The 20928-nt window shown below is 48.9% G+C and overlaps 1 protein-coding gene across 5 annotated transcripts in view; it reads right to left on the bottom strand.

Moving 5' to 3' along the window:
* The window catches only part of LOC116939787 (numb-like protein), a 60409-nt gene that overhangs the window by 38376 nt on the left and 1105 nt on the right, over positions 1-20928 (bottom strand). For all 5 annotated transcript variants that reach the window (XM_032948598.2, XM_032948597.2, XM_032948596.2 and 2 more), the window contains exons 2-3: positions 5300-5640; positions 1406-1480 (exon numbers count right to left, since the gene is read on the bottom strand). In XM_032948598.2, coding sequence (XP_032804489.2) covers positions 1406-1480; positions 5300-5425 — 201 coding nt within the window. In that variant the 5' untranslated portion in view covers positions 5426-5640. The remainder of the gene's footprint in view (positions 1-1405; positions 1481-5299; positions 5641-20928) is intronic.

Below are 20928 nucleotides of genomic sequence, written 5' to 3' on the forward strand. Positions count from 1 at the left end.
GCTGCAAGGTCACGCTGCAAGGTCACACTGCAAGGTCACGCTGCAGGGTCACACTCCAAGGTCACAATGCAAGGTCACACTGCAAAGTCACACTGCAGGGTCACAATGCAAGGTCACGCTGCAAGGTCACACTGCAAGGTCACGCTGCAGGGTCACACTGCAAGGTCACAATGCAAGGTCACGCTGCAGGGTCACACTGCAAGGTCACAATGCAAGGTCACGCTGCAAGGTCACGCTGCAGGGTCACGCTGCAGGGTCACACTGCAAGGTTACAATGCAAGGTCACGCTGCAGGGTCACGCTGCAAGGTCACGCTGCAGGGTAACGCTGCAGGGTAACGCTGGAGGGTCACGCTGCAAGGTCACGCTGCAGGGTCACACTTCAAGGTCACAATGCAAGGTCACGCTGCAAGGTCACGCTGCAGGGTCACGCTGCAGGGTCACGCTGCAGGGTAACGCTGGAGGGTCACGATCTAGAGTCACGCTGTAGAGTCATGCTGCAGGGTCATCCTGCAGGGCTGCTGGGAATCCACGCCGATTCTCAAGGCTCTTTCAGAGAACGATCCTGTGTGGTGAGATGTTGGCCAATGTCTTGAATGTTTTGAATGAACTGGCCCTGGCGAGAGTGTGTAGAGGAGAGAGTGGACCTCGTGGAGCTGTGCGCAAATCAGCGAGGACAATTCCCTGTGCATTTTACTCTGAATGTGACGTCAGTCAGATTCGCCAGTGACGTCCGCCTACATTCACTTTTGTTTTGCAAGAGGGTTGTCAAATTGAAGAGACATGAAAACGGCGATATGCCGTATAATTGCGAGACATTAGAGGCGTAATGATGCGGCGGACTCATGAACATTGATTCTCAACTTCGCGATATTACGGGGAACAGCTGATATATCTGTCGTGAGCAACAGACCCATGTGACTTTTACAGCGGCTAGAGGTTGCTAAGTCACAATTTGAAAAAAAAAAAAACATGAATCATTTCTTCAACCTAAGCCGTGGCACTAGAATCGTGATGAGTAACGGAATCGCCACGGGTGCGGGTCACGAATCATCATCCGTAGGCAACTCGCCTGTCGCCGTTCACAATTAGATCTCGTTCGTATGTGTGCATCATTTGCATCGTCTTTTACTTACACCTTCTCTCTTTCGTTTGTGTCCCTGCGTTCTATCAGCCTACAAAGTGACGTTTTCATTTCGTTTTTGAAGGAAAAGCAAACAATGCATCATTGACCATATTCCTGGCGATTCAGCGTGCGTACCGTGTGCATTAAGAAGCGACGTTAATCGTCGCGCGTCAGGACAACAACAAAAAAACAACGCACGCTAACGTATAAAACCGAGTATTGGTAAACTATTTTTTTAAAAATGCGCACCGAAGGAAGTAAGAACCGACGCGACGACTTACAGACTTGAGGCGTTTGATGGCTTCCTCGCACACTTGCATTCCCCTCGAATCTTCCACCTCCACGCAGCCCAGGTACTGCTCCGCACAAAGACAAAGATTCCCTCTATGAACGACTAAACAGACTGTCGGGGCAAGTGCTGTTAGCGAGCACCTATGAAGGCCGGAACGGCACACGACAGGGTGTGGGTAGGTGGCCGGCACCACGCCCGGCCGCCTTTGTCTCCTTAGTGGCGATGTTTAACACATCGCACCAGGTGCTCATTTGAGGCTGAGTCGACCTAGGGGAGGCCTAAGACCGGTTCAAATAATCGTCACTTGGTGTTGGCTGTGAGCGGGAATCGAACTCGGGTCGCCGAGTTATAAGGTGCAGTGCTCTCAACCACGACTGCCCCGTACAGGACACGCAAACACGTTGAACCAACTTTGAATTCAACTTCACCCTCATTTATGGTACGTTTGCTTGCCGCTATTCACGACACCACTCACTCATTCCCCGCTTTTCATCGCCGCCACCCATTCCCACGAACTTCGCTCGTCAATCGGCCAAACATCCCACCGCAGGCCGCTCATGTCGACGAGTCTTGAGACTCGGCGAGGCTTGCACGTAGAAGAAGACCTGATGCAGGCAGTGACGAAAAGGAAACTGGCACTCCTCCTCTTCCCCCTCCCTCTCCACCCCCTCCCCCCTTCGCACTCCCACGTCATTTCTAGGTCAGTTTGCTCATTAAATAGATTCGGAGCTGAGACAATTAGTCAAACCAAGTCGAGTAATGGAATTGAAATTCCTCCCCTTGCATTACACTGAGACGGTAGGAATAGTACGAAAACAATTCCCACGTACATGTGTCTATTTCAAGCGTAAAGCAAGCCGTGCCGGAGTCAGATTCGCCACCGATGTCCCGCTTGCTTCGCTGGGCGACACGCCCCGGGCATTGACCATGAAGGACGGACAGAGGGTAAAGGGTGCAGCCCCTGCAACAGCTCGCTCACGCACACTGCTGGCAGAAGGTGCTCCACTCGGGGAGGCACTAGGACAGCCTCTCTCAGTCCTCAGAGGGCTTTGGCCTACTCTTCCATGCTGGCAGAACATCTTGGAAGAGGAGACGGTACCCAGACTTTACCCCCGCCACATTAACCTTACCAATCCGGCTCACGTTGGTGCAGCAAGTTTTACTGCTGGATTGGCGGGAGGCGGGGGTGTGATTTAAAAGAGACTTGCACCGATTTTTTTTTCAACTGCCCCTGCCAGAAAATCAGACCGGCGACCTCAGCTTGCTAACCATCGCAGCCCACCCTGGTTGGGTTTTAACTACGCTGCCCAAGAGGGCTTTGTGTGCTGTGTGGCAGGCGAGAAAGCACAGCAGTGGTGGCATTAGGCAAAAAACGGACCCAGGGAAGAAAAAAAAATCGCTGCCACTGCAAGTTTTTCCTTTGCTCTCGGAGAAACCCCGAGGGAATGTGACATTCTGACAAACTCACGGCGTCAGCGATCTAAATTCACAGCAAATGAGGTGCTAATTACGATTAAAATTAGTGGGGCGGGGGTGGTGGTGGGATTCAATTTAAATTCGCCTCGGTAAAGGAAATTGGAGCGATGCTCCGTGGCGACGCTGGGGCAAGAGCTTCAGTAATTCCAGAGCGCGTCTCTCCTGGTTCCGTGGCTTGTGTGCCCCACGGCTAATAGCTGGGCTAGGCATCGGTGCACTGAAATGCAGGGCATGCGAGCCTAAACACGAGAAAATTAAGGTCAGTGGAGTGTTCACCGTGGGCTCTGGGTTTAGGTATGTGGTGCCTAGAGGTAAATTAGTCCTCTTTTTATATATATACTGGACCGTACCGAGGTGTCGGTGTAATTAGCGAATTGTGCTATGAACCCCAGAGAATAATAACACAAAACGAGCTATTTATGTGCCAAAACCGTCACCCATTATATATATATATTTTCCCTTTTAATGCCACGGTTTTATTGATGAATGTGCTGAGCTTTTAATAAAACGCAAATAAATCCACCAGACGCCGACGCTGAACCGTCAGAAACACCGCTGCAGCACCTCCAATTAGCGCAGTTGGCTATGTACGGTGCGAGAGAAGTTCAGCGTCATGCATACAATTCGGTGTTGAATCCGGTGGTGCGCGCACGTTTTTTAGTGCGATCCAGCGATAGACACCAGGAAGAGCGAGAGGTGCTCTGAGGATTGTGGACGCGTGGATCTGCTCCGTGTATGTCCTTCTCCCCTATTCCATTCCATTTCCCCCCCACTCAGAATCATGGATCACGATGATACTCAGTGTACGTACGGAATATAGAGAACACTTTCTAACGGTTATTATACAACATTTTAGTTCTGGTCTCTATCACGGTATATTATTTGCGTGTTTTTCTGTTCTAAGCAAGGCTTAATTTCAGCTGGTGCTCTGCTGGACTGAGGAAGTCATCACCACCGCTGGCACCCCTTTCTGTCTGGGGGTTGGGGGGGGAAAGGGATGGGGGGGGGGATGGAATGGGAGGTGGAGGGTAAGGGATGGGGAGGAATGGGGTAACGAAGCTGAATGATGATGGAGAGGTCGCAAGGCCCCAGGAAATATTCAGTAAGAAATTAACCTCCGATTCTAAGGCAGTGTTAATGCTGCTTTGTGATATATATGTGTGTGTGTATATTTTTCTACATCCCACGCTCACAACTTGTTGACCTCCCATCTAAACATCCGCCACTCCCACAGGAAAAAAAAAACATCCTCCTGCCGCGTCAGACAGAGAGCGCGCTCTGGAATGACTGATTGGCCACATGGGCACCGCCGAGGCACACTCTGGCAAGCACGAATGCACTCACAAAGCCGAACGAATGAATAAATAATGATCCACCTTATGCGCACTCGAGAATCCAGCGAGGCCCTCACGTTGCGATATGTACCGCACGCGAGCAAGGCACGCGGAGAGGCGTCGGCGTCATGCAACTCGATGGGCTGCTGAGTCTGCGACCAAATGCGTCTTGTTCTGTGTGTTTAGTTTGTTGTCCTTCCCCTGCACCTCCGATTAGCACGGTTGGCTACGTACGGCGTCAAAGAAGTTCAACGCACGTACGTACAAATCGCCCTCAATGCGCCCGATCTCGTCGGATCTCGGAAGCTGAAAGCAGCGGTGGCCAACACAGCAACGGATCATTGAATCCATCTACGGGGAGCTTCGTGTTCCTCCCCTACGTCCGTGGTGGATTTTCTCCAGTTACTCCGGTTTCCTCCCATATGAAGCTAAACACTCGATACTAGGATTGGCCAAACATCCCAGTGCAGGACTCTCCTCGACAATGGTCTCGAGACTTCAGCGTATCTTTCCCGATTAAATAAAGGGCATTATTGTTAGACGAAGACCAAATCACCCCGGTTAGTGCTTGGTTGGGTATCTTTCACACACACCAGGTGTTATAAGCTGCAGTTCTACGTGGCTGGCAGAAGAGGGCAATTCAGTAGAATCAATTGTTGCACTGTGCTGCTATGTTCCCGTGACTATGCTCCGTGTCTTCATCAACCCACACTGACCAGCGCAGAGAAGTACCGGTCAAACAAACCCACACGGGCTCCCATGACCCATGTGGGGAGGCCCTCGTCCATCAATGGATTGACGAAGGGGCAGTGCGTGGCCATGCGCATTCAAGTAAATAAATAACCATCGCCTGTCCCTTCTCATTCCACAAAGGAATGGACGAAGTCCTCCCCCATGCAATGACGGTCAGCGAGGTTTATTTTTTGTACCACACACTTCACCACGCTGGTCCGCGTACATTAAGCACTATGTACGTATGTCTATATGTTGAACGTCCGTCGCACCACAGTACTTCCATTACCATGATCATGAATACGACCACCGATAGCGCAAGGCGTCCGGCAATGACTCACCTTGACAGGGAAACTGCATTGCCCGCGTCTCACCGCCTCCTCATCCGACTGCCACTGGTGAGGGCGACTCGCCTCCGGGACGTAGTTCTCTTTTCTCTGTCTCAGACTCTGCCGCAGTCTGTGCATTGCTCCTCTCTCTCTCTCTCCGTCTCTCCGTCCCCCTCTCTCCCCTGCTCGTTGTTTCTTTGGCAATCTGTCGGTCGCTCCCTCGCCGCACCGCAGGCCGTCTCAGATTTCTCCGCAGTGGGTGGGTGCGGGTAAGCGGAGCGCGTTGAGCGGCGGTGGAGATCGAATAGAGAGTTCCGTCGATACTGCCAACCTGTCGGAAACCGAGCCAATGTCTGGGGTAGCGGAGTGAGTGGGATGAGGCAGGTGGAGGAGAGTGTGGAGGAAGGGAGCAGAAAGAACGACACACACACAGAGGAACACACGGAGCAGTCAGCGTTGAGAATGCGGCGCTCTGCCAAACACGGGAAGGTTCGGCGCCGCCAGACCACCGATGGAAATCGCAGCACCACAGGCGGCACCGAGAGACAGGCCACAAATTCAGCAGCGGCACAATCACTGACTCACAGCCACCCTGACAGCGAAGGCATTCAGTCGACACACACACACAACTCTGGGGTCGGAGCAGTGGCGTAGTGGTTCACGCACTGCACTATACACCACATTCACCAGCCTGCATTTACGAGCATGATGAAGAATGGTCAAACAAATACCCTCATTGGCACAGCATTGGAAGGCCTTCACCCAGCAGTGAATTTACAGATATTGCTGAGAATATATTATTCGTGTGAATAGTTTAATTGTTTCATACGTGCATGTTCTTGAATATGTACAATATTTAGAGTTACAATGCATGATTTCTCTCAGGAATAACTATCTATTTCAAATAAATAAATATGCAAATAAGTGTGCTTAGCTGAAAGGATCAATCTCTTGTCGTTTGCTACGTAGGTTTGAGTTAATATTATTCTCTTTCTCAAGAAAAAAAGTTTCTATTTTATATTCACCTGGCAAAATTAACGGTGAACGTTAGGCCACGGACATGTTGATGCCCCTCATACAGAGTTCATGAAACAAATCATATCCCCGTTATCACAGTTCTAAATATCTGTGTCAGTTAACTCTACAAAAACTACGACTGGAATTGAATGTTTATTGACGTTGGATATAGGTTTACATTTTAATTGTACACAGAGTAAGGCAAGGAAGCACAGGCCTAAAGGAGCAGGATGAGCCCGGCGATTGCCGAGAATTTGGCACGACTCAGTGAGGCTTTCCCGGTTAACATAAAAAGGTAAAACAACAAGACACGGACTGCCCAATTGCAACCCGTCACGTGTAACCCAGATGAGCGCTCACAGGGATCCCTGGCAGGGCAGTCTCGCGTGCCCTGTAGCAATGAGCTGACGCTGGCAGGCTCCCAAGTTACCCACGGATCCCATCAACCTGGCCCGCCAAGGCAATCTGCTGTGCACCTGGGCAGTCCATACCCCATGCATTAGGGTGGGTAAAGTTGCAGCCTTGCAATTATTCGCTCACGTCACTGTTGGTCGAAGGGCCTACGCTAGAGGGGTAGTTACAGACAGTCGCTCTCGACGGCATTTGGTCTATGTTAAAAATACACTATGGAAGAAGTTGGGAGTACCCACACTTTAACATCACCAACGTAATAGACTCACTATGCTGTACCCATGTATACTGCTGGGTGGACAGAGTATGTGGGAGGCGGATTTGAGATATCCATCCACTTTTTCAACCACCGCGCCGGGAGATAAAAAAAAGAGTCCAGTGGCGCTTACCATTACGCCCACAGCAAGCGTGGCAATAACGGCATCTGAAACGACGTGGCAGGGGTCTGCCGCAACTTCAAAGGACGCGTGCAGCAGAGCCATCTGTGTCTGCGTTGTGTGAAAGCAGCTAGACTGAAATTAGACTCAGCTGTGATGCGCTTTTATAATATTGCTGCTGCTGCCTGCGAGGGGGTAATCATTTTTACATTGCGCACCAGCCACAGAAACGTGCCAGAAAGCAGTGTCATGTAAATTCAGAAGGAAAAAAAAACATCTCATTAGTGGAGCGCCCTGGGATTAAACACATTTCACTCACTTGGCCCTTAGAATCACAAGGAGAAAGAGACGCACTCTCTCTTTATATACTAAACTATTTTTTATTTATTTTACCAGGTAAGGCCCACTCAGCTATATAGCTCTTTATCAGAAGGGACCTGGCCACAAATGTATAGCAGCCAAATACTCTAAATGCATGCTTCTGCAGAAAATAATCGCAAACGGGTGGACAAATACATTTCCATGGCGTGTGGGCTGGATAGCTTTCAAAGATGCGGAACATAATAGCAGTCTAAACGCACAACATTCTGGACCGGGTTTTCAACAAAAAAAAACCAACCCAGCAACGTGCTTCACGACATCACGGGAATGAGGCCTTTAAATAGAAGTGTCCGTGCCAGCTGAATTGAGGCACTCCACAGTTAGTGCCGTGCATTATTAAATTCAGAGATATAAATTACTAACAGCCCTTTGTGAGTCCACTTCTAGATGAAGGCCTCCCCACCCACAGGCACCAGTTAACATATCGCCCCACCACTGATGTTAGCCGCGCTAATCAGAGAGATTAAACCAAAGCTTAACAAATTGGCGAATGAATAGTCAAATATAGAAACGTGAGATTCAATAATCCTGGCCCAGGAGCTCAGGACCGAGAAAGATGATGGACAGCTTGGGGAGGAACTTCGTCCAGCAGAGGATTGATCATTACTGACAATGATGCTACTAAATAGAAAATAAAATCTTTTAACTTTTTTTTATTAACGTATTCAACCCCGCTGGACTCCTGAAAGCCAGAACAAGTACATTTTATTTTCGTGTATTTCAAATGGATATTCTTTCCTGTGACCTTCATCTGAGTGCCAATTCTATTGAGCTGCTCTTAATGGATTACATCCCCTAACCTCCGCCACAATGCAGATGAAGCGACCCCTCTTACCACCACCACCACCACCAAACCACCAACCACCACCCAACCACCACTCCTCCCATCATCTCCGATTAGCACGGTTGGCTACGTACGCTGCGAATGAAGTTCAATATACATCACTTTCAGCCAGCCCCGACTTCCCTCCCGCCTCCCCGTGCTCAACCATGATTTATCCACTGCTGAACGAAGGCCTCCCTAAGCCGTCACCATCTCTCACAATCCTATTTGGCTGCTATACACTTCCGCACGATAAGCCGCTTCGTTGAGCTTGTTATTTGTGCCCAGGTCGCTTCTGAAAAAGAGAGCAATATATCTCAGTGGGCTTTATCTGGTGAAATAAAATAAATGGTTTAACATTTTAATTTGCGAGTATCCTCCGAGAGGCGCTACATCCTTTGGCTGCTACTCACTCGTCACGACACCCGACCATCGGCCATCGTCCTTTCTAGCGACATGTCCTGCCAAAGTCCCACTCGGTTTTATTGACGCTCATCATTGCATCTGTGACTGCTCAACGCTCTCCCAGCGTGTTCTGGTATACGAATCCACAGAAATGTTCTCCAAATTCGCTATTAACGCCGCCTCATAATTCACTAAATAAACATGAATCAGAGTCTGAATATTTATTTGTACTGGAGGAATCCGATGAGCTATAAAGCTCTTTTTCACACATGTCCAGTGGGGGCACGGGGTAAGAACGTTACAACAAACAGTACAAAAACATGATAGTAGTGCAAAGTACAAGCAAGGTAAGACATCACCCAAACACAAACTAAACCATCCCCATCCTACCAGTCCAAGCCCACTGAGGTATCAACTTATTTTTCAGAAACGACCTGGGCCACAAATGATAGCTCAACAAAATGGCCCATCATTTGGACACTTATAGTACCCAAATCATCTAAAAAAAGCTGACGGTTCAGGCTATGGCCCTGCTTCAGAGCCGACCATCGCCCGCCCCCAATACCTTCTAGAAGCCGCGCTGCACTTACAGTAACAGTTAGAGCGGAATCTCTTTAAATCTCGGGTTGGTGTTTAACCCCAACAAACTCCACCGCTCCACGCTTTCGCGGAAGGGCAACAGGAGACCGCGCCACAGTCAACATTCCTCAAAGACAAATCCGCCACCCCCATCGCCCGAACCCCCCCACTGTGATTTCATTAACGGTATCAATGGGTGGACAGATGCAGGACTCCCCCCCCCCCACACACGCACACCCCCACCCCATCCACGGGCACCTGTCACACAACTGCGCTTGGTTAAAAAAAGCCGTCGTTTCTCTTTGTGACACCACGGGACCAGAGCGTGAGTGAGAGAGCGAGAGTGAGAGAGTGAGAGAGAGCGTGAGTGAGTGAGAGAGCGAGAGTGAGAGAGTGAGAGAGCGAGAGAGCGTGAGCGAAAGAGAGTGTGAGAGAGAGCGTGAGTGAGAGAGCGTGAGTGAGAGGGCGTGAGTGAGAGAGCGTGAGTGAGAGAGCGAGAGAGTGTTAGTGAGAGAGTGAGAGAGAGCGTTAGTGAGAGCGTGAGTGAGAGAGAGTGAGAGAGAGAGTGAGCGAATGAATGAAACTGAAAAAAGGCACTAAATAAATGTTAACTCCAAAAAAAGAGAGAGAACGTGAGAAAGAGTGAGAGGGTGAGAGCGAGAGAGAGAGAGTGAGAGAGATCGTGAGTGAGAGAGCGTGAGTGAGAGAGCGAGAGAGAGTGAGTGAGAGAGAGCGTGAGTGAGAGGGTGAGAGCGAGAGAGAGAGCGTGAGTGAGAGAGTGAGAGAGGGCGTGAGTGAGTGAGAGAGAGAGTGAGAGAGAGCGTGAGAGAGAGTGAGAGAGCGAGTGAGAGGACTTTTCAGACCAAGCGCACGACGAGACGCAGCAACAGCCGCGGAGTGAACGCTCATGGCCAACACCGATTGTCTTAACCGGTCCTGAGCTTCCCCTAGGTCGTCTCGGCCTCAAATGAGTAGTACCTGGTGCGGTGTGTAGATAAACATCGCCACTGGGGAGACAAAGACGGGCCGGGCGTGGTGCTGGCCCACCCACCCCTTCGTGCGCCGTGCCGGCCTTCATAGGTGCTCGCTAACAGCGCTTGCCCCAACAGTCTGTCAAGGCTATACGGGGGATCTTTGGCTTTGTTTTCGTGCATGTGGGCCTCCCGTACGTCGGCTCAGCCTGAAATAGGTACCTGATGCGGCGTGTAAGCATGAGCACCTCTCATTTGGCGTTCGGGCCTTCATAGACGCCCGCTAACAAACACTTGCTCCAACAGTCGATTACTGGATTGAACACGGGGGAATCTTTTGTCGCTGTGTTCACGAGTGGCAATGGTGGAAGGTGGACGAAGACGACGAGACGAGGCGATCCGAGCGAGGAGACCTCCCGGCGCTTGAGAGCGAAGCGCGTGGTCACTGTGGGTGGGTTGGACCCATTGTGTATTGCGGGGCTATCATCATCGTCGTCATCACCGTCATCATCATCGTTTATTCGTCATACCGCGCCCCCCTTGCAGTGAAAGACGCCGTTTGAGAAAATCACTCGGTCAGAAAGTTCCAGCAGATCAAATGCAACATGCAAAAGGCGAGGCGGTATAAACGGGGATGGTATTTCTCACTCCATATTTTGCAGAACGAGGCTAAGACTGGATGGAAGTAAGGATCATCGGCGTAAGGCACTACCACTAAGAGTACAAGGTACACTTATCCACATTAATACTATACGTAATATTGTACCCTGCATGGGGCACCACCTAACACACCACGGCAGTATCATGAGGACAAAGTAAGACGAGATGGATATGGTGCACCGAAATAATTTCTGGAACAGCCCTCCGGGACTGTTCCCGCTGGAATGAAGGCACTGGTTGGATCCGTTGTGTATGCCGGAATAATGTTCTGCACAATTGGGACTTGTAGAAACATCTCTCTTCTCCAATAGCATAATATGCTGTAAATAACTCAACACATTCGTAAATAAATGAGCTTTTTAAAATTTGTAAATTATACACCACTGCCAACGCAGCAGCTGCAGCACCGATTAATTTGCTGAATTCGCGATATGATGGCGTTCTCACCTCTGCACCTCTCTCCTACTCTGGCATTAACATAACATGTGACGACATTGCATTGGGCTTTCCTCTCATGTAGTCGTTGGGTAATGTCCAGATACATTAAGGGTATTTAACTTGTGGTGGTGGGAGAGTCTCGGTGTAAGCCTGGGCAACTATCTGATGATCTCTTCAACCCTAAAGCTTTGTCTGATTTCTGGAGAGACTAAGAAACCCGCCCCGTCACCATCAGTCAGCTCTCCCCACAGCCATAGAAACGGTTGGCATTCTATGGCTGCTGATGATGATCATGATGATGGTGGTGGTATCGTCATCAGCATTCAACCGTGTTCAATCCACCGCTGGATGAAGGCCTCCCCGTGCCTCGCCAGTCACCGCCGGCCATCGCTTCGTGATTATCTGAATGAGGCAGGGCCATTTGCCACCTCAACGGTGTTTGCCGCGGCCGGGAATCGAACTCAGGTTGCCAGACTCGTGGCGTTACGAATTGAAACGCGCACGGGCAGTTTCAGCCTCTCGTGGTTGGCGATGCGCGTGAAGCCTCAACCGCTACCCAACACAGTCCCTGAGATTCCATCTGCTCGTGGAATCTCGGGGATTGCTCTAGAGTAGTTGTACACCCCTAGCTGCCACTGCTATTCAGTGGCCTAGAATAAAATAAAATATTTCGCTCCGGATGACCGCTGCAAAGTATTAACTGTATTTTGATTTAGTGTGCTGATCTTAAAGGTGCATTGAAAAATGTGATACTCCGACTGATGCTCCTGTTGTTGTGGAGTGACTCATGCAGCCAGCTATGGCTCTAGGGTTTGGTGTTACATGTTATTTATGTAGCTTATTGTTAAAAATTCGGTCACAGTCCCTATGATCACTATTACATTGCATTTATGGCTTTATTTTGGTGATTTCGAAAACGTTTTTTGGTTTGGCCTTGTTTTTGTTTATTGTAGTACGGAGTTAGACTTATGGCCTTAATCTAAGTTGTCTTGTGGTTGTTGTTGTTTGACTTGCATCCCACTGGGATTTTTGCACACAGCGTTGGTGTACGGTGCTATTTCAGGAATATTTTGATGTTTTTTTCCCTGGATTTTCTGTTTGCACAGTCACATAGTCACTTTAAGATGTTTTCCTGTTCATGTTTTTGTTTGTTGCGGTTGCACCCGATTCAAGATCCGAATGGCTCACAGGGCTATACCAAATAAATGGAACTATGAACTATGGTGCATGCTGGGACTAAGTTCACAGATGGCTCGAGTCAGGCAATGGGAAAAAAAAATTGGCTGCACCGGCATGCGAGCGATTCGCAGTCTGGGACGCAGGTGCCGTATACAAATACAGCATTTTGATTTGCTCACGTTATTGTTTAGTGTTTAACTGTTCAATACTCTGGCAGTGAATGTACATGGCGCTGCGTTTATCGATCGCTGTCGAACAATGTTGGAGCGTTATTGATTTTTTTTTCCGTAGGGGTTTTGTCGCCGGTAATTTGGAGAACTGTTAGCGATGGTGACAGCTTAGAGGAGGCGTTCATCCAGCAGTGGATACACAAATGCAGATGATGATAGTGAGGCTGTGGTGCTGGTGGTGCTGGTGGATAATTGAATTAATCGATTTTGTTTTAAGCAATTGCATTCATGATATATTCAAAAGAGTGAGTTTTGCATCGGTGCAAAAACAGTGGTCGGTGATTCATTTCCAGATAGCCCGCAATGATAATAGGAAGAAATTAGAGGAAACTGCATTTGATTTCGAAGCCTCGACACGTCTCCCGACAAATCCCAAGACATGAAATCGTTTAACTCTCTCTCATCTGTAAGATACGGAGCCGTAGCTTTCACGATATTCAATCACCTGTTGACAAGTAAGAAGGTCATGAGAAATCAGTGGAGGGAGGGGGGTACATCTAAAAATAGCTTGCCTTCTATTATTAATATATGTGCACACACACATACACACGTGTGCACGCATGCATGGACGCAGCATATCGTACGAACAGCAAGGACGGATTTATTTTTTAAACTAACAAAACCGTCCTTAAGGTGTTTTGCTAAAAAAAATATCGCTGCCGTCAGGATCATCATCGGGAAGTCGACGCCTCGGTGGTTCGTGACAGCGTCCACATTTGCAATCGTTTAGTTCCGACAGATCCCTGAAAAGTGTCGCGTGCACATGCGATGCAGCTGCCTTCCCTCGCTCCGCCACCACGACAACCACCACCAACACAACCACCATTACCACTATCATCAACGCCACCACTACCAAAGCCGCTACTACCACCAAAAGGCAAAGATCCCCGTATAGCCTTAATAGACTTTTGGGGAAAGTGCTGTGAGCGAGCACCTATGAAGACCGGCACGGCACACGAGGGGATGGGTGGCCAGCATCACGCCTTTGTCTCCCCAGTGACGATGTTTACACACTGCATCAGGTATTCATTTTAGGCTGAGTCTACCTAGGGGAGGCCCAGGACCAGTTCATATAATCACCACTAATTATTTATCGCCATGGCCAGGAATTGAATTCGGTCTACCGGATTCTTACCGCAATGCGCTGGTCACGACAATACCGCTCTCCCAACCACCACTATCACTACCACCACCATCATCATCATCATCTCCGAGTAGCAGACGGGGGCATGGGTAGTAAGGTCTCCCCAAGCATTCACAGCTGTGCTGGATCTCGGGTCCGCATTCCTGGGAGTCGTGTAACAGCAAGCGAGCTCCTACTCGCGCGTGCTCGCGCGTGCTCGTGTGTGTGTGTGTGCAAGCTCAGCGCGAGACTGTTTGTTTTGATCATTAATTTCAAACTGACGGGAGCATCAACACGTGAAGTGCGCGTGTGTTCTGCACTTTGTAACCACTCTCTATTTGCTTCAGTGTCACATCCTACGGGAGGTGAATCGGCTGGGGACGCTGATGACTGAGACGGCATATTCGTGTTTAGCATGGGACTTACAGTGATGTAAAACTTCAGGGTGACCCTGCCTTACGAGTAAAACCCATCGATACAAGCGCCTGGCTTTAATATTTGGGGACCCGAAATTGTAATATTTTTTTGTATTTTATTAATGTTCTAGTTATGACTCAACTATATTTGCTCAAAACACGTATAGCCCATCCAGGACAGAATGTACGTAAGCCTCTCACTCAAGTCACGATCATCTGTGCGCCTTGAACATGGATGGTTGGTTATTTTAGTGGGTTTTTTTGCCCGGGACGCACATGTAAACGAGAGGTTTGATTTCGCTGGATTATGTGGTTTTCTTTTTATTCTGATTAAATATTTCAATAAACGAGAGTAACACAAGTGAGTTGGTGATACACGAGTCTACGTAAAGAATGCATCTCAGTTGGTAGGTGGGAATATACCAGGTATTCACATTCTTGCTTCTTTCGGTAAAGTCACGTAGAAGGGAAACAATATTTGTATTATTTTATTGTTTTCCTTTTACGTTACTTTACCGAAAGAACCAAGAATATGAATCTCTGCAGTCACGAAAGCTTTAGATCAAAATATACCAGGTGTTGTAGGCTTGAGCTGTGAGGTGGCCTAGGAGGTGCCAGGTCACGCAATCGTTTCTTGAATTAATTGCCCAAACATTTCAGTTCAGAACCCTCCTGAAAAAATAGTGTTGAGACTCGGTCAGGTTTTTCCTGGGTAAATAATCGTCTTGTACAAATGTCATTACTATGATTAGTAGTAGTATTTTGTCGAGGGACGGAAATTTCACTTGTAGGATTGTGATTTCAAATCATTCCCAGAGAGACCTGGTTCCTGCCATCGTAATGTGGGATATTTACCACTGGTTCAATGCTACAAATGCATGCAACATGAGCATGATTCATCGCTTGGTGTTAGAGGAGAGAGTGACTCCACGTGTCGTACTGTCTGTACAAATTATTTACAAAATACTAATTTGCAACTCTCTTTCAATTCACTGCTGAAGACCCCCCCCCCCTCCACCCACCAAAAGGAGGTTGTTTGACCATATTTCACCACATTGGTCAGTGCCTGCTCGTGAAGGGATGGGGGAGGGGGGAGACCCAAAATTGGCTCAGATGGCACTCGCCACGGATGCTACCAATACCGGGAATTGAACTCAGATTGCGGGAACCACAGTACAATTCCCTAACCACTGTTGCCACCGCTCAAATGGCAAAAATTAGTTTTACTCTACACAAATTCTTACCGAGGCTACATCTGCGACTATCCGACGCTATCTTACAGAACACGGAAAAAGGAAAACGAATAAAATATCAAACCCAACACCATCTGGATGACAAACGTGACAACACGGACTAATGCGCCGCACGACGGAGGAGAAACGATACTGTACTGTGGAGGAGGGACAAAAGTGGAGAGAGTTGAAGGGCCGATGCATCGACAGCTTCCCCACGACCATTGTGACTAAGGAATAGCTCATGGTGATGACGATGATGTGTCCTTATCTCCAGCAGGAGACTAATGGGTGCCTCTTAATAGCTGCGGTAATACATAAAAAAAAAAGCTGCTGAGGTTATGAATCTCTGATGGGCAGAAGCAGGAGTCTGCCAATTTTAAGACAGGAACCATGGCGAAAAAAAGCACGCGCACTTAACGAGTCTCCATCCGTGGTGGTGGTGGCTGCACGTGGCGTCGATTAAAAAACCACACGATGCGCTGCACGCGTGCTGCCCGATGTCACCCGTTGTGCTGTACACACGGCGGGAGGTACCTTCAGTCTCCGCTCGAAGGGAGAAACCTCGCCTTGAAGAACGTGCACGCTCATTATGACCTTGTCTTTTAATGATGACCGTGTGCCGGCGTGAATATTGAACACAAATTGCACACTTTCTTGCAGAATAGTGCAGATTGTTTGTTTCAAATAAATAATCTCAAAGACATTGATTTTAATGTCGCGTCCTGATTTCGGGCCGCGGTTTGGGATTTTGGCTGATTTATAATCACACTCTGATCTTTTTTTTTTGGGGGGGGGGGGGGGTGGAAAGAAAAATAACAAAATAACTGCGTTTTGTGCTGAGCTTGTTGTCCTTCCCACCGCACCTCCGATTAGCACGGTTGACTACGTACGGCGCGAAAGAAGTTCAACAAACTGTACATACATTGGGTCGGAGGAATCGGACGCTGCGGTCTCCATCGCAGAGGGACCAAAAAAAGAGAATATTGTGTTCGCACGGACCAATTCAATTCTCGGTCCCTTTGACACACCGACTTAACTGCTGGCAGTCCACATTCCCCGTTGCGTGCCAACAAACCGACGGGAATGAGTCCACACTGAGCACTCTCTCACAGATGTTTCAACTAAATATGAAAGTAAGCCAATAGGAGCACTCGACACAATGAAAGGGCAGCGGTGAGACAGCTCATTCACGTACACGATTTAAGCCCTTAAGGCTTAAGAGATTCAACATTGGAGGGGGGGGGGGGGTTGCTTTGTTATGTTGACCTCGCGATAAAAAAAGCGTTCGTCCTATTTTGAGCTTCCGGTTATTAAGCTGTTAATTCCTGGGGGTTTTTATTTTATTTGAAATTACGTTTTTGCTTTATTGCTATGATAAATAAATAAACGTAACCGCCCAAATTCGGAGCCATTATCATTCATTTAAATCATACTTACTGTGCAGCCATTCGCTGAAACACAACACATACCGGTGTTTCGTTTTAATCACGTGTACACTACATCTTGCATGAATAAAAAAAAATTAACGCCGCAGAAGTCCTCTCCTCTCCGTGGTCCTCGAGAGAAAGAGCTTCACGCGGCAAAAAGCAACGAGAGCCGGCACACTCACTCAGCCACTCCGCGAGGCACGCGGCATACTGCGTTTTCATAAATAATTTAAATGCATGTCTGTTAGTATTAGCGCGCCCCGAGACGCTAACAGCGACAGATGTGTGGCTATTTATTTAGATATAGGTGCCTCACTCGCGCTGTGGAACATCTCAACTTAATGCGTGTTGAGGCCAAGGCAGAAGTATGGCCCGGAGGGATATTTTTTTTTATTTTATGTATTCCCCATCCCCTCTCCCTCGTTCTGTCTTTTATACGCATCTATGCTTTCCATCTGGCCCGGCCCGGCAGAATGCGTCCCAGCTTCATTCTGGCGATCGGAAAATCGGCACCAAGGACACACTGAATGTCCCCGTCACGATAGGCGATGGCCGAAACAAAATTAAAGTGTGTGCGTAAAAAACACACAAAGTCATTTTTGTAAATTTTGATGTCATCACAGCCCCTTGGACCAAATCAGCTGGAATGCGCCCGAAACTCGTCGGGTACAAGAAGCCAGGGATGGCGAAGCCTTTTGTGCCTGCTGGTCGCCTTGGATGGGCCCCACCAGCAGGCACAAACAGGTAGCGACAGAGCTTCGGGGAGGCATGGGGACTATGTGGTGGACAGTAGAGGGTAGTGCAAAAGAAAAAAAAAACTGGTGGTTATTCTGTACTCTCCCCGCACCTCCCCACGATCTTCACCGACCCCACATTGGCCAACGCGGTCAAATGTCCATGGTCAAATATCCATCGCCAGCCACTCGAGGTGACTGAAGGCCCTCACACCCAGGCAGTTGAAATGACAATCTGTATTGCAAACTCACTTCTTTAGACTAGGTTCTTTTTTGTTGTCGCGATTAGTTTGTTGTCCTTCCCGCGCACCTCCCATGACCACAATTGGCCTCGTACGGCGCGAAAGAAGTTCAACGTACGTACGAACATCCCCCACGTCGTCCCCCGTGTGTGCTCGGGGCCCATCCATTATCGAGCGCGCGCGCCTTCTCTGTTGTTGTTGTTGTACCACACTTTGGACGACGTTCCGGGCGGCACGCGCTGTGATCCAAAAGCTCAAAACGGGGATGATGAGACCTCGCGCCCAACAATGGGCGATGAAGATACAGCGAGCCAGAGCAGTTGTGCCAGAAGCGTGATCTATTGTTTTTTTGTATATCTCTCTCTCTCTCTCCCCGTTCTATTTTGGGATCAAAATCATCCCAGCGTGGCAGTGTGCGCCCCTCGGCTTTGAACAGAAAAAGAGGATTAAATCCACACTTCTTACTGAATTAACCAAAATCCTTCTCGTACAGGACGTTGTCAGTCCACTGCTGGATGAGCGTCTCCCTCTGGGCACCAGCACAATCCGCAACAAACTAAACCCGCACACGTGTTACTTGAGCGTATTTCACTAGGCTGCTGAGTGCGGATTTGGTGACAGCATAGAAGTACCGTACAACGATACGCAGATTTTGCTGCACTGCCCTCTGCTGCCCACATCGTTGGTCATAAGCCAACGAGAGCGATCGGCGTGCCCTGTAGCAGTGGCTCGCCAACATCACATGATCCCATGGCCTGATGTGATTTATGAGCGCTGGTCCTCTATCCAAGCACCATCCAGGAACAACTCTACATCGCTTCGCTTCCGAGAGCAAGGTACGTTTCGTGCGATTTATAATTGTGTTGTAGCTGATTTCTTTTGAACACGTCGTCGGCTTTCGCGACCAATGTCATCCATCATCCAGGTTTTTTGGGTAAAATCTCATAAATATATAAATGTGTCGTTAAACCCGCCACCACCCGACACAGCCAATTAGTAGGGTTTGTCACGTAATCGGAACATGCCAATTCGTTACTAGTACAGCACACCGGTATGTTGGAGAGCTAAGCCGCAACATTTACAATCTGAGTACGACGTTTCTCCAGTAATTACAACTAGTTCTCCTTCAACTAGTTGTAATGACTAATTGCAATTAGTTGTAATCACAACCAATTACAACTAATTTCAACGACTGTTCACGTGACAAACCTTACTAATTGGTTGTGTCGGGTGGTGGCGGGCTTAACGACAAATCTATATATTTATTACGCGATATAACCCCAAAAAAACCTGCATTATGGATAACTGTTTTCTGTTCATGTTCTCTTAGTGGTTCCACACAAATGTGTTGTGGTTTGGTTCCTCGCGCCTCCAAGTTGTTCTCAAAATATCTCTCTCTCTCTCTTCAAGAGCGAGAGAATACTGCACAGCGAGTTACACGTTGCAACTGATTAATATTTGTTTTGAAGCGATCGCCAGCTCTTGCAAACAGGCGAGGAGGTATACACAATATGCCAGGAGGGCTCCCGCGCATGCCTGGCCCATTACCAAGAAAAACACAGCTTGGCTTGAGAGGGTCATGCCACTCGTAATCTGTGCCACCCCTGGGCTCCGCGAGAAATTCCCTTAACGGGAAGGGTTCTCTCTTGCCTGATTTATTGTGGGAACTGGAAAACCGGGGTTAAGGCATGTAGCGCAGATATATTTTCAGTTCCGGAAAATAAGATAAAAACAGACGTGAACGCCTGACTTTATGGGGGCAACGTTTACGTTTCATATAAAATATCACCCAATCCATAACAAGAGAGAAGAACTGTTTAATGCAAGTGACATTTGTGTTTTGTGCAGAAGATCTCAATTGACTACATTTTGAGGGCTCACCCTCCTCACCCTCTGTATCTCTCACCCTCCTCACCCTCTCTACTCTCTCCCTTATACACTCCTCACACCTCCTCACCTTCCTCTCCCTCTCTCCTCTCACACCTCCTCACCATCTAACCCTCTCACCCTCTCTCTCCTCTCACACCTCATCACGCTCCTCACCCTCTGACCTTTATCTCCTCTTAACACCTCCTCACCCTCTTACCATCCTCATCCTCCAACCCTCTCACGCCTCCTCACCCTCTTACCCTCCTCACCCTCTCACGTTCCCCCCCCACCCAACCAAACCCTCCCACCCTACACACCCTGTCTCCTCTCACACGCACAATGCCAGTCTCACAAGCGGCATCCCGACCGCGTCAGCACCGCGCCCGCACGCGCGTCGCCGCATCTGCCGGTGCCCTGCGTGGCTGCGGCAGAAGGCGGAGGTCCCGTAGGGATCCCTCCCAATTGTGCTCGCAATCAGCACCCCCCACCCACCCCCGCCCTCTCTTCTATCCTCTCGCACTCTCTCCTCTGACACTCTCACCAAATCTCTCTCTCTCTCTCTCTTAAGAATCGCTTCTCTTACCCATCCTCACCGCTTCTCTCGCCGGCTCACCTTCGTAGTATGGTCACAGTCTCACACGTGCGATCATTATGTCACCATCTCTCACCACCCACCCTCACCTTCACGCACTCTCACTCCCTCATTGTCTCACCCTTTCACAAGCTGGTTCCCCCCTCTCACCCCTGAACACTCTCACCCTCGAACACCTCCCACCATCTTACCCCTCTTATCCTCTCATCATCTCACCCACTCGCTGTCACCCTCTCCCCACTCTCACCTCCTAACCCCTTCTCGGACCCCTCGCAATCGGAAAGCCTCGGACAGAGCCAAGATTTCCTACGAAATGTAAGAATTATTGGTGGAGGGTTTTTTTTTCGCTGTAAACCAGGTTTCTGTAACGAGGTCGCTATAGAAAATGAACTTTAACTGCCCGATGGGTTTTATCCTACGCCAAAATAAAACCTTGACAATGAATATATCGACAGTGGGGTATATTCAGTTCGCAAAGAAGCTCCCAGCACGTGGAGCGAAACGTCGGACATCGTGTCGAACAACACAAAGT

Source organism: Petromyzon marinus, chromosome 6 (genome assembly GCF_048934315.1).
Source record: "Petromyzon marinus isolate PM22_M1 ecotype Great Lakes invasive population chromosome 6, UKy_Petmar_22M1.pri1.0, whole genome shotgun sequence".
NCBI classification, from domain to species: Eukaryota; Metazoa; Chordata; class Hyperoartia; order Petromyzontiformes; family Petromyzontidae; genus Petromyzon; species Petromyzon marinus.